Below are 14,248 nucleotides of genomic sequence, written 5' to 3' on the forward strand. Positions count from 1 at the left end.
ACCAGAGAACTACTTAATGGATTTAGATCTGGCTTTTTCTAGAATTTGCTTAAACATTCTAGTTTATTTTGTGACTTCTGTCATCACGCTAATAATCATATCACTCCTGCAAGCGAACTATACTCGCGCTAATCCAAGACAGAGGCTGCGGGCTGAGTGGAGGGTAATGTGTGATGTCAGGAGTGGGGAGCCAGGCAGGGCCCTCCTGTCTGTCCTGTTTCACTTCTAAGCCCACGGCTCGTTTAAAATAAATGTAGAGGTATAACTATTTCCAAAAATCGGTTAATGTGTAAAGCCCCCGGCACTATAGTGCATATGGTAAGCGGGAATTTTTATTGATGATTAAACATTTTACTTCATTTTAAAGTGAAGTCTGGATAATAAAATCTTTGGCAAAAATGAACAATTAATGGAATGCAGAAATAAAAGCTAAATATGATTTTAAATAATGTACGAACAATATGTGTTAAAGATGTTTTATATTTTAGCTTTGGAAATTTTGAATTTCCCCATGGTATTATGGTATTAGTAAATGTTTATCTGATCTAATAGTGAGATATACTACAAAAGATTAAAAACTGATTGATATAAAATCTAGTTTTGGGGGTGTGTGAACTAAATATCCAACAGTTACTGCTAGGCTGCAGTTTAACAGTCTAGATTTTAATTTGTATTAACAGTAAAATGCACACAAAATTTGAACTTAAATTCTGCCATTTTGGAATGTTTTCCAGGTAGGCATCACTTTATGAGCACATTGTGCATTTCAAAATGTTTCTTAAAGTATGTGAACCATCCTGAGAGAGAGAAGGAGGGGTTGGGAGTTTGCACTAACACTGCGTTGTCGCACCCATTACAGGATGAGCCAATTCAGCATCCAACTTAGTACCCGAGCAGAGTTGTGCAACAGTTGACACCTCAGCACCACACTAGTCTGAATGGAATGGAACAATGTGAGGTGTGGTGTTTTTTATATATATATATATATATATATATATGTGTGTGTATATGTATGTATATGTATATATATGTATGTGTGTATGTGTGTGTATATATATATATATATATATATATATATATATATATATATATATATGTGTATATGTATATATAATATAGTGTCTGGAGTGCCAATCCTGCCACCTACCACCCCGAGCTAGCAGTAAATTGCATGTCCTATGCACATCCAGCTTTTTCTTTTAACACTTTGAATAGGATAAGTGCCTTTGCCGTTCGTCGTGGTGCTGAGCGGGATTCAGTTCCTGGTGTGGTGCTCTGTCCACTTCATACGTAACTTTCCCATATCTGATATGAAATCCCTCTTGCTGCTTCATTGATGTGGTTACATGTTTGTGACATGATTTTACACAGCTCTCGTGCTACACAATACACTCGCTGCAAGATGTGGCTATTCGATAGTGTTGTCTAATTTAAGAGTAATGATGATTCCCATAATCTTAACTATGGTGTAAGTTTGTTTTAGGAGAACGACACACAACATATGCTTTGAAATTGGAGTGTTGAAAAGACATAAATGACTGAGCGTGTTGCATTACATGATGAACGCATAATGCTTAGGCCGCTATTCGTAAATGAATGTGTGCAATTTAATTATCTCACCAATGGAGCTGAGCTCTGTAGTTATACAACTAGACCCTAATAGGTTTGTTTACCATATGGTATGCAGGTCACTGCACAGTTCTTGCATCCTTCACGTGTTAGTCAGGTTGGCCTTCGGAAACTTGGTCATTAAGGCCAGTAAATGGTGCATACTTGTATTTTTTGCCACGCTTCGTGATTACATTTTTGAAAAGTCATGTAGCCTGGATTTAGGTCAGTTCAGTTTTATTATATCTGCAAAATTTCATCAAGATTAAGTCCACTGTTTTGGAATGATGCACAGTTTTTGGGTTGTCTCCCATTATAAGCCACCTCCCTGATGAAATTCTATCTCTCTATCTATCTATCTATCTATCTATCTATCTATCTATCTATCTATCTATCTATCTATCTATCTATCAATCACTGTATAATGCACTAAGTGCTGTGGGTGTGTCTGGTTTCTCCAAGCATTCTGATTGGCCAATTTGGTGATGTGACTGAATGAGGAACTGTGAGTATGAGAGACACGTGAGGAGGAGTAAAGTACACTTCATGTTATTTTGGAAAAATGAATTGGAACAGATTGGTGCAGGAGGCAAACTAAGAGACCCCCTCAAAGTTGGGACATATTAAAACTGAAAGGCTCCCTGAAATTCAGAGTCTGACAACCAGGCTTTATGGGAATATGCTCAAGAGGGGGAGCACTGTTCAGTAGTAGTTTAGGCACACAAGGATATCAAGGAAAGGCAGTGAAGGTACATGTAGAGCAGTAAGAGTAGTAACATTTTATTCTATTACTTGTGATCGACAGGTAACCTGGCTAGTAACCCCGTATTTTAAATTGGCGCAACCTACATGCAAATTAAAAAAAAAAAAAAATGCTTCATCTGTTTTATCATGAATGGTTGAACAAACAAATAGGCACAATGTGATCTGAAAGTTTAAAATATTTGACTTTAAAAAAAAAAAAAAAAAATAAAAGGATAAATTACGAAAACGTGACTGAAGGTATTATGGTTTTATTTATATAGATATGCTCAGGACTGGCTACTCACATTTTAAGAATTGCCAACAATACCCAATATCGCACTATTCTGGAACACTCCCAAGATGAACGGTCTTTTAACTTCTCTGTTTTGAATGCAAGTATAATTGCAGCTGGTCTGGTATGATTGTGCTGCGGTGGGTTGGCACCCTGCCCGGGATTGGTTCCTGACTTGTGCCCTGTGTTGGCTGGGATTGGCTCCAGCAGACCCCCGTGACCCTGTGATCGGATTCAGCGGGTTGGAAAATGGATGGATGGTATGATTGTGACAGTTTATCAGATTTGCTTTCTGGCCTGTGCCAGATGTTGTTGGGATTGGGTCCAGATTAGTGGGATCCCACAGTAGAATATAAACCCGTTCAGAATGTGGGGGTGTGATTTTTTTTTTTGTGGATGGATGGATGAAAAGTGTTGACATTTCAAATATGGCTCTAAATCTAATGGACATGAGGAGCAATGCACCGCCTCAAATTACAGAAGTATAAAAAGGATTATAACAATAAATGCAGTGGAAACAAAGTTTTGTTTGAAACAAATATTGATAATTTATAAAAAAAAAAAAAAAAAAAAGTTCCAGACTATAATGTTGCCTTCATCACCTGCATTGGCTTGACAGTTTGTTATCCTTTAAGACATTGTTGAGGCAGTTTGAAATAGTTTTTTTGCAGGTAGAAAACAAAAATATCACACATTTTGGTGCACACAGCTAAAATTTCCCGGATTATAAATCAGTGGTGACTTAAAATATTGATGGTTAAAGAGAGCTATAAATTCTTTATCATGTCAGTTATATGCATATGTGTTAGACAAAATGAAACTGCATCACTTTCAGATCAGCTGAACCCTTTTTGATCTTCGTTTATTGCCTATGATTTGTGAGATCATGAAGGTTTCCCAGAGGGTACCCAGGATCTGTAAATAATTAGCTTCACTTCTGCTAAAAACTTTATTACTCTGACCTCATCGTGAAGGGGTCAAGTTTTTTTTTTTTTTTTAAAACATTGCACTTTGCCAGCAACCCTGACTGGACATGTGGTGAATTGTAACGTATTGGCGCGTTGCTGCTGTCCGACATCGGAGTCTCTGTTTGGGATTGATGGGCCTGAACAGCTGTTCTGTGCCGACCACCAGTCCTCCTTACAGTTAAGAGTTTGCCGCTTTTCAATTTGACATTCCATATGTCAAGAGACCATAAAAAAGTTATCACTAGAACTTTCTATGTAACAAAAGCATCACACTTTGAGAGAACACAAAAAGCATGTTCCTTTATCTTTTATTTGTATTTATGGTATCATTTTGAAAGTGAGTATATTTTCATTTTCTAAATAACAAATGCATAACTGTTTGCAGTTGGGGGAAAAAAATGTATCTTTGATACCAGTTTGTCTTATCATGTCATGTAGAGAAAAGCCAAGCAAAATGACACCTTTTATCATGTCATGTCATTTTCATCTGCTTAATCCAGACCAGACTTGTTTTCCTGGAGCCTAACACAGCTAGCATATGGTGCAAGGCAGGAACAAACCCAGGCAGGGCGAGCACACACACACACACAAATCCAAATTTAGTGTCGTCAATTAACCCAACATGCTTTGGGATAGTGTGTGCATATTCCATGCAGGATGACGGGTGTGAACCCTTATGGTCTCCTTACTGTGTGTCAGCCGCACTACCACTACGCCACTGTGCCACCAGTTTGATGATGCACAAATCCATAGTTCTCCATACATTACCATTTCTAATGATTTTTTGTTGATCCAGATTGTGGCGGACAGTCGGAGCCCTTACCCGGCCAGGACATCCCGAGTATGGAAGGACCAGGGGAGAGAGTATTTTCAAGACCGTTTCTCCCCTGGACCAGCAGAGGGCAGCCCCCTTGGCTTACAGCGGGGCTGTGGGTTATGGAAGCTCAACCCTGCTGGTGCCCGTGGCCACCGCTAGGGGGTGCCTGGATGCTTACAGGGCCCTATTTGGCAGCACTTCTGCCACACCCTCAAGTGTTGCCGGAAGAAGCTTCTTGGGCACCTGGACTCCTTCCGGGTGCCCAACAAAAGGAGCCAATCACCATCACTCAATGGCCTGAGTTGGGAGAAAGTGGACGAAGCTCTTGAGGAGGAGTGGAGGCATAAGAACTGTGCTGGGCTCTGTGAGACTTGTGAACTATGGGGTGGAGTGGTGGCTCTGAGGCTAAGGAACTGTGTGCTGGTATCCAGAAGGTTGCCGGTTCAAATCCCCGTCACTAACAAAAACTAACAAATTCTTAATACAAGAAATTGTATAAGGCGAAATAAAGAACCAAAAAAAAAAATCATGTGCAGTTTGGACCAAAACCTGAGTCCTCCTTGTCGGTGTCGGTATCAGGGCGGTTGTATGCGCCCAGGCTTCACAATATTTATAGGGATGCTCCAAACAGTCGGCCGCCAATCAACATTGGCAGATTTTTTCACTTTTTGGTAAAAAGACTTGTCACAAAAAATGATATTTTCAGCCCCTGCTTTTCTAAACATGAAGTTAAATTGTGTGTTCCTTTACTCAGTGTTTATTACAGTAGATGAGCCAGCGTGCATTTTTTTTTTGTTTGCAGCAAATGCCCTGCAGTGTAAACAAAGAGCAGCAAGTGGAAGCTCATTTTAGCAGAGAGCAAGAGGCGATTGGTAAATTAGCGTTTGCATTAAAGAAAGTGGAGTAATAAACTGGAAAAAAAAAAAGTAATCGGAGAAGTCATCCTTTGGAACTAAACAAACCGCAGGAAAAGCTATTTTAAGGAATTCAGACCTTTTTTATTTTATCCTTTCAATTAAAATGGACCCTTCTTGATTCTGAACAGTGAGCTTGTTTAAAATACAGTAGCTTATACTTCTAATTGGGCAAAAGAAAAGATAAAGGCGAATTTGAAATTGCTGCTTAGCAAACAGGCTTTTTTAAGTAATTTTTTTTTTCCTTTTTTCGCAAATGTGTCACTGATGAAGCTTATTCCCCACACTTCCAAAAAAAATAAAACATTACTACGTTATCTTTAAAGAGTGTTGTTTATTCACTAATATCGTGCATGCAATCTGGTGACAGCTAGTGAGGAAGATTTTAAGCATTTGTGAAGTGTGTAATCAAATGAAAACAACTAAACACAAGTCATAGGTATACTTTTAATCCGGCATGTGCTGAGAGATAAATTTAATCAGTCCAGAGTAGGGTCACAGGGAGCCAGTGATTACTCCAGCAGCACTGGCCATAAGGCAGGCAGGAAATGTGGTGGATTGTGGTCCTTAAATTGCAGAGCCGGGTAGAAAAGAGTGTGCTGTGGGCAATCCAGTAACAGAAGGCTATAAATAAATTGTCAGGTTAGTTTTTACTAAATTATTTGCTATTGACATTTAGCAACCATTTGAGCATCTGGCACAGCAGCCTGTGTTCATGCTGCAAATTTTTGGGGGCTCATTTTGGGGATGGAAAAAGGGAATAGAAGTTATTAGCACATTCACTTTATTTGCCATATATGATTTCTTGGTTTAGGAATTTGCCATTTTTGGCATACCCCAACCTCCTCTTCAGAGATCAGGGTCAAAGCTCATTTTTGTAAGGCGCCCCTGGAGTAGTTGCAGGTTAAGGGCTTAGCTCAAGTATTCCTTTCTGGCACTGCCAGGATTTGAACCGGCAACCTTCCAGTTACCAGCACACATCATTTAGCCAGAGAGACACCACTGCACCAGGACCAAACATATTTAAAGAAAATGATCACATTTGGCTGAGTTTCTGGTCAGTTTCATGATGGTTCATTTATGGGCTTATGATTTAATAACAAGTGCTGGCAGTGAAACATAAAGTACTTTTTCTTGTTTCGTATGAAAAAAGTAACACAAAAGTAAAGCCCTGTTTTGTAGCACATTACATTTTATGATAAGTAACTACATAACATATTGGATTGCATATATTAGTCATTACCTCCAAAAAAAGGATTACATTTAAAAGTAACATTCTCCAATACTTTGCATAACGCACTTGTCAGCTATCCAGTCCGTATGCACAAAACGTGCAAAACACATAATTTTTTGCTAAAATATTGCTAATTAGAGATTTCTGGAATAACCAGGAAATGTAAAACCTCATGTGAATGACTCTTTGAATGAAAACAGGACTCTCGACCAATGAGTGAATCGGAGAGGTTGTCTTCAATTAGTGCAGCAAACGTCGTCCTCTTAAAAATTATGGAATCCACTGTGCTCTTGAGAACCTTCAATGCTGCCAATGCTTTAGTTGTATCCTTGACGGAATCCTGTTCTATAAGCTCTGCAGGCAGTACCTTTGACCTCATGGTTTGGTCATGGTCACCTGTGGAACCTTCTGTAGACGGTTGTGTGCATTTCCTAACCATTCCAATCAAATGAATTGCTCATAGGTGGACTCCAAACCAGGTGTAGAAACATCCTGGTGATGACCAATAGAAATGTGATCCACCTCAGCCAAATTTCAAGTGTCATAGGAAGAGAGTCTGAATACTTGGTTCAATGTGAGATTTCAGTTTTTTTATTTTTAATAAATTAGCAAAAATTTCCTAAAACCTGTTTGTACTTTTTTGAGTCTGGGATAATGATTGTATGAGGAGAAAATGAATATATCTTTTAATATATATATTAATTTTTGTTTCTAAAATCCTATTTTCACTTTATCATTTTTGTGGAGTATTGAGGGTTGTTTGGGGGGGGGGGGGGGGTGAATTTAGCACAAGGCTGCAACATAACAAAATGTGAAAAAATATGAAGGGATTTTAAATACTTACTTTACATACAGTTTGACCCACTGCACTTTCCCAACCGTTCAACTGTCTGGTAGTCGAAGCCTAATCCCATAAATATATAGTCAGTCTTGGACTGATTTCAAATAGCAGTCGTTTTAAGTTGTGTTGTAAAGAAAGATTTGACTTGGGGGTGCCTATCATTTATAAAACATTTTTTTAATAATAAATTCCATGGTTGTGGCATGTAGGAAGCACTCGATGATTTGACATTCAAGTTGGAGTGCTGGCAGGTTGCAGATACCAAGCACTAAGGCATGTACTATGAAAAGTAAGCAGCACCGGTCGTCTGGAAATGGATTGTTTTAATGACATTATGGCAAAGTCAGTGGGATTTAGTTTCCACAAGAGAACAGGAGGAAGTTAATGGTATATGCAAACATTGGAATAACTTTCTATTAATAGAAGGCTTACTCTGCAAAAAAAAAAAAGGCTGTCTTCACTACACCGCCTCTTATGCAGTATTTGGGCCTGCAAGTGGACAGCTGTGTTGTATTTACAAACCACGAGTACTCACTGTAGTTTTGTTTCCTGTCGCCGTAATACAGACATGGGCAGGTGAAGGGATTCATTCACTCGGGGTCCTGCAAACTGAACCTTCCAGCCTGTGATTTCTTAATAGTGTCCTTGTACGTTACAGGTGTACATATTTGTTCCTTGTACTTTCTAAGAATTAAACTGCATGGTGTGGGGAACATCCCGGACACAGACAGGTAGACACGATGGTTTCACCCAACACGTTTATTAATCATATTTACAGTGCACAGACCCAGTGCCTCAGCACCAATCACCCCTCAAGTCCTTGGCCGCAACACAATGCCTTAATAGTCTCTGGTCCACCTCCACTCCTCTCTGCCAAGCTTCGTCCTTCTTGCCCCTGACTGAAGGGAGGCGGCCCCTTTTTATTCACCCCGGAAGGGCTCCAGCTGCATCCTGAGGGCTTGTAGCCACACCCCTGTGTGGCGGAAGCTCCAGCGGTGATACCGGAAGTCCACCGGGTGTCTCCAATTCTCTTCCCCCTAGCACTTCCCGGTGCGGCGGAAGTACTGAGGTCCAACACTCCCAAGGCATTGGGGCGCCTCCTAGCGGTGAGCACGCGCCCCTACAGGGATGAGCTTCCAAGCTCTGTACCCGTGGTCCCCACAGCAACCAGGGAGGACGCCCCCTCGTGTTCCGGAGGATCCAGAAGCCCTCCTCCGGTCCTGCTGGGCGTCCCGGCCGGGCATGAACGCCCGCCGGGCACCACAATGGATAACATGAATCTCCGATAGAGGCTTCTGCAAGATGCTTTGTCAATTCTTAGTGAAATAGGCAATATGGAAGGAAGTAAATCACAAACCAAAAAATGATTTGGTCAGTTTGTTTTTGGAAAATTTAAACCTGCTCTTGTCTGCTCCCAAAATATTTTCACATTTACAAGTATAGACCTGGACAAGTTTGTTGGTTTCCTTTTTACAGCTCATTGGAAAAAGTGTTGTAGCCTCCTGAAATGTGGTTAAATGAAAAGCAATTGTCCCCTGTATACCTGCATACCTTTGATATGTCATTGACTAAAGCAAGTGTGAAAAGAGATCAAGTATACGGATTCTACAAAGGTATTCCAGAATGGTCTAGCACATTTGCTGGTAACCCTAAAAAAAGATTATAAATAAATGGATTTGAGTGATGTTTTGGGGGGGAAAAAAAATCTGTTTTCTTGAATTTTTTTTTTTTGCCAAAACCACTTAGAGTTCTCCTTTAACAAAATGTTCCAATGTCATAAAAATGCAATAACAAAAGATTAAACCTCATCAGTGGTCACTGTGAATCTAAAAACAAGCTTTCTAAAACTGGTTTTTCTATGAATAGCCAGTTTATTAAAACACACGTAAACACACTGAGTGAGTGAGTTGAAAGGCAGGAACATACCCTGGATGTGGCACAGGGCACACACCCACAGAGTACCAAGTTGATCTTCACATTTTGGGGGACATGGGAGGAAAACCCATACAGATATGTGGTGTTTTACAGAATCTATCTACATGATAACCTGGTGTCATGTCTACAGTCCTGTGCTGAATGCCCTTATTCCAGTTCTGGGGCAGTGTGGGGGTAAGAAGATGCTAGCAGCACTCTAGGCAATGCTGGAATAAACTGTAGATACTGTGCCTGACGTTTACTGGGGCCTCTCTCTCTCACACACACACACACACACCTTCACTGATCCAATTTAGAATTGTCGGTTCAGTTTTTAGGATGTGGAAGGAAAACCCCACACTTTTGTATTGGTGGAATCTGCAAAATGCAAACTATTGACCATTGCACTTCAAATTACTCCATCAGTATTACTTGTCTGTCCTGGATGTTAGGTCACTGTTTCATATTCCAGAGGGTGGTGTTTTCATTACAATTTATTTGTTCAAGATATCAAGTGCTTATATACAATAAAATGAGCGTAAAGTATATAATGCAATGTATAAAAGTTCATTTCTTATTGCACGTCAGTCTGCTAAAACTACACATCCCGGTCCCTGAACCATTTGATTGGTTCTGGAGTTGGACTGATTAAAATCCTCTTTGTCCCCACAATAAGGTCTTATTGGGCATTCAGCGGCTCTGTGATGGGTGGTTTGCCACTCTGCTCCACAGTTGCATTCGGCTGATACTGATGATATCTCATTTCACCCCAAAATTTGCACAATGCCTGCAGTTTGTTCTGATGCAGTTTAAATTGCACCAGAGATTTCAGAGCCACATGGGTTTTTACTGTGTGTGTGTGTGTGTGTGTGTGTGTGTGTGTGTGTGTGTGTGTGTGTTAACTGCCTTTCCAGTGGAGTTTTTGCCAACATTTCATCCTTCCATACCTAACGACTTTCTGGATGTTAGTGGATGTCTTGAGAGTAGTCTTGGCTGCTGTTTTATGGAGTTCTTTATATTGTGAATTTGTAGATGCTTATTATCTATTAGTTTTCTCTATAGTTGTAACTATTTTGTCTTATGAGAGGGGAAGGATTGATGTTAGGCAGCCAGTTTAGAGGGTAAGATTTTTCTGTGCCAAAGATCATCCTCATTGTTCCCTATTTAATTGAGCATCCATGTTCTCGACATGTGGGCCATTAATCCATGCCAAAGCACAATAGTCATCTGTGAGGAATATCAGGCCTAGGCCTGCCATGTTTATCATGCTAGCAGAAGCTTCCAATGAGTAACTGTAAACCTCTGTGTAATATTGTTTGACCGGTCAAGTACCACCCCCAGATACTTCAGGTTGTTGTTACGGGGTAGGAACGAGCTGCTGAAATTTATCAGCTTTCCATTAGCTAGTTTGCTTTGAGATGGGAGCAAGACGCTTTGGTCTTTGTAAGACTTGGGTACAATACACATTTTTTTAAATGTGTGCTTAAAATTAACAGGTCCTTTTCCAAAGTATCCTCCGTGACTGAGGTAGACTGGTGCTGGGTACAAGTGTCTAGTCATTACAATTTGTTCTCTTCTTTAATGGCATGAATTCACTGAAGATGCTTGCGTTCCAAAATGATATTGTTGTATTGCATCTTCAGTATTTATTTTAGGCAGTTTAATTAGTTCTGGAATACAGCAAAACACTATTGGTTTGGGAAATGGCTGTCAACACTCTCATTTAACACTTTTATTTTTAATTTGGTCTTCGCAGATCTACCTCCAGAATCCAACCCATCCGACCACCCACGAGCAACCACCATCTTCCTCAGCAAATCACAGACGGACGGTAAGTCTGCATGGAAAACTGCAGTAATGCCATACACGGTAATCATTTACTGAAGCATTTATATTCATTGAAGTCAAAAGTTTACAATATTTGCATTTATCTTTGTTTCACTATTTATTATAGGACTGGCTGTGATGGTCAAAGTTTACCATGTGATAGCTCGGATATCTTCCTCTTACCTTCTCTGAGCTCTGCTAGCTTATCTGTTGTTTGGCCATAAAATAATTTATCTCAAGTTATCAAAATATAAAATGGGCTCAGACTGCTGCCTTGTCCTACAGGTTTACAAAAGCAAGTTTTTAAATTGGATAAGCATGCTTCTTTAGTGCTATTTGTTTTTAATCACATACAGCTGCACCTTTTTAGTTTTATGTTGTAGCAAGTTGTCACTTTTTATGCCTTATATACCTGTAAATAGAGTATTTTATCAAGGTAAATGTTTACACTTAATGTTAAAATTAAAAGTTTATCTCTCTGGTGTCTGAGAGCCAAATGAGGAACCTTTCTGATTGTGCCCTACATTGACATTTTGTGTAAATTTCGTATTTCTGTATTTGGGGATTTCCTGCCATTCTTTTCAGATCCTCTCAACCTTTGTCAGGTTGGATGGAGAACTTTGGTGGATAGCAAATTTCAGGTCTCTTAAGAGATGTTCTGTTGGGTTCAGCTGTGGGCTCTGGCTGGGCTACTCGAGGGCATTCCCAGAGTTGTCCCTAAGCCACTCCTGTATTGTCTTCATTGTGCTGTTGGAAGATGAAACTTTGGCTCAGTGGGGCAGGTTTTCATTCAAAATATTACTGTGCTTTTCTCCATTTAGCTTTTCCTCAATCGTGTCTAGTCCCCCAGTTCCTGATGCTGCCACCATCATGCTTGAGCAGGTGATGAGTGATGCCCTATTTCTTCCAGATGTGACACGTTAGACGTGAGGCTGAACAGTTCAATCTTGGTTTCATCAGACCAAAGAACTTTGTTTCTCACAGTCTGGGAGTATTTTTAGGTGCTTTTTTTGCAAACTCCAAATCTGGCTTTCATAAGTTCTGGCCATTCTGTCATAAAGCCCAGATTAGCAGAATGTTACACTGGTAACATAAATTACCATCGGGTTCATTATCACATTGTCTTTACTGTGACTTTTCTTCCCCGATTACTTAGTTTGGCTGGGTGATTGGCTCTAGGAAGTGTGGTGGTTGTTCCAGACATTTCACATTTAAGAATTTTGGAGGACACTGTGCTGTTGGGTACCTTAAATGCTGCAGAATTTCTTTTTCTAGCCTTCCCAATACCTGTACCCCAACACAATCCTGTCTTTAGCTTCATGGCTTAGTTTTTCTTAAAATGTGGGACCTTCTGTAGACAGGTGTGTGTGCCTTTCCTAATCAGTCCAAGCAACTGAATCAACCACAGGTGGGACTCCAAGCGAGGTATTGAAACATCCCAGTGATGGCCAATAGAATGGGATGCACCCAAGTTCGACGGCAAGTGTCATAGCAAAGGATCTGTATTCGTGTGATGTGATATTTCGGGGGGGGGGTTTAAATAAATTTGCAAAAATTGCTTAAATTCTATTTTTTTTATTCTGGGATATTGAGTATTTGATAAGAAAAAAATGAATTTAAGTAATTTTAGCATATTTTTTACTAAATATTTTCTACAAGCCCCGTGTGACTGGGGTAAACTAGATTTTTATATTCTACACTTGCTTGTGGTCCTGCAGTTATTTTTTTTTTTCTTTGTGAGTGGTTATTTTTCTTTCAATGTATATTTTGCTGATCACGATGACTTAGATTTTTTTTTTTAATCTTTTATCTCTAATGCACAGTTCTTTGTATACCACAGTCTTTAACCAAAGAGTGGATATGAATTATTGAATTCTTCATTGAAACTTGGCACTTGAAGTCAAAAAACTTGCAAGCTTGGCTGGTTTTGAGCGATACCGAATGGTGTTACCTTCATCTGGAGGACAAGGCTTGGTTGCACTAGCAAAAATGTTTGTAGGAATTTGTTAAGGAAGCCTTTTTTACTTTGTTATTGTTTCCTTTCTAAACAGAGAAGTTATTGTGCAAAGGTAAGATGGCATCTTTCTGCCTCGCCTTATATCCACCTCAAAAAATGTCGGGTCTTGAAACCCAAAAAAATCGATCATAAAATCGGACCCCGATTTATACACCTGTTCAAAAATGCGACACTTACATTTTTTATTATTATTATTATTTTTATTTATTTTTTTTACATCTTCTTGCCGCCTCCCAGTTTCGCACCAGTTTCTCAGACACATCGAATTTTGTTGCAGCGTAGTTACCAATTTCTTTTGCTACCTCAACGACATTTAATTTAATGTTTTCTTCTGACTAACTCTCCATCGTAGATAAGGGATGCTCTTACGATAAAGGTGTATGAGGGTGGGAGATACAAAAAACACAAATCAGTGCAAACATTGCGTCCGAATAGTTCAGGTATTACCGTGTGGTCATATAGGCACAATAAATAGGGAAAAAAAAAAAGGCTGTGTTCTCCGTGGTGACTCTCTCAGGTGGGCGTTAGCATATCGTAATCTCTTGGACCAATAGCGTGAGTTTTCCGCATTCGACTTATACACTGACATTATAAAATACCTGAAATTGTACAGTAAAATCAAGTCTGGACTTATCCATGAGTATATACAAACCATCTTTATGTCTGTCCACTTTTCACGAGAGAACTACTTAATGGATTCAGACTGGGGTTTTTTCTAGAATTTTCTTGAACATTCCGGTTGATTTTGCGACTTCTCTCCTCGCGCTAAGAATCATAGTTCGCTTGCAGATGCGATATATCCACGCTAATCTGAGACAGAGGCTGCAGACCTAGGGGAGGGGGAAGCGTGACATCAGGAGTGGGGAGCCAGGCAGGTCCCTTCTCACTGTTCTTTTTCACTACTACGCGGGCAGAGCCATTGGGCCACGGCCATCTATAAAATTAATCAGGCTTCGCTCTTTCAGTTACATGCTATAATCCGTGTAGTTTCAGCATAGATTACTTTTGGAGTTAACCAATTTTTTAAGCTTTTCCTTTGCCTTTTCACATTTTAAAAACCACCATAAAATCA

At 39.8% G+C, this 14,248-nt stretch overlaps 1 protein-coding gene across 1 annotated transcript in view; it reads left to right on the forward strand.

Annotated features, from left to right (window-relative positions):
- Nucleotides 1–14,248, forward strand: part of ccnyl1 (cyclin Y-like 1) — a 49,100-nt gene that overhangs the window by 6,463 nt on the left and 28,389 nt on the right. The window contains exon 2 of the mRNA XM_051930323.1: nt 11,089–11,163. Coding sequence (XP_051786283.1) covers nt 11,089–11,163 — 75 coding nt within the window. The remainder of the gene's footprint in view (nt 1–11,088; nt 11,164–14,248) is intronic.

Source organism: Erpetoichthys calabaricus, chromosome 8 (assembly GCF_900747795.2).
Source record: "Erpetoichthys calabaricus chromosome 8, fErpCal1.3, whole genome shotgun sequence".
Lineage (NCBI taxonomy): Eukaryota > Metazoa > Chordata > Cladistia > Polypteriformes > Polypteridae > Erpetoichthys > Erpetoichthys calabaricus.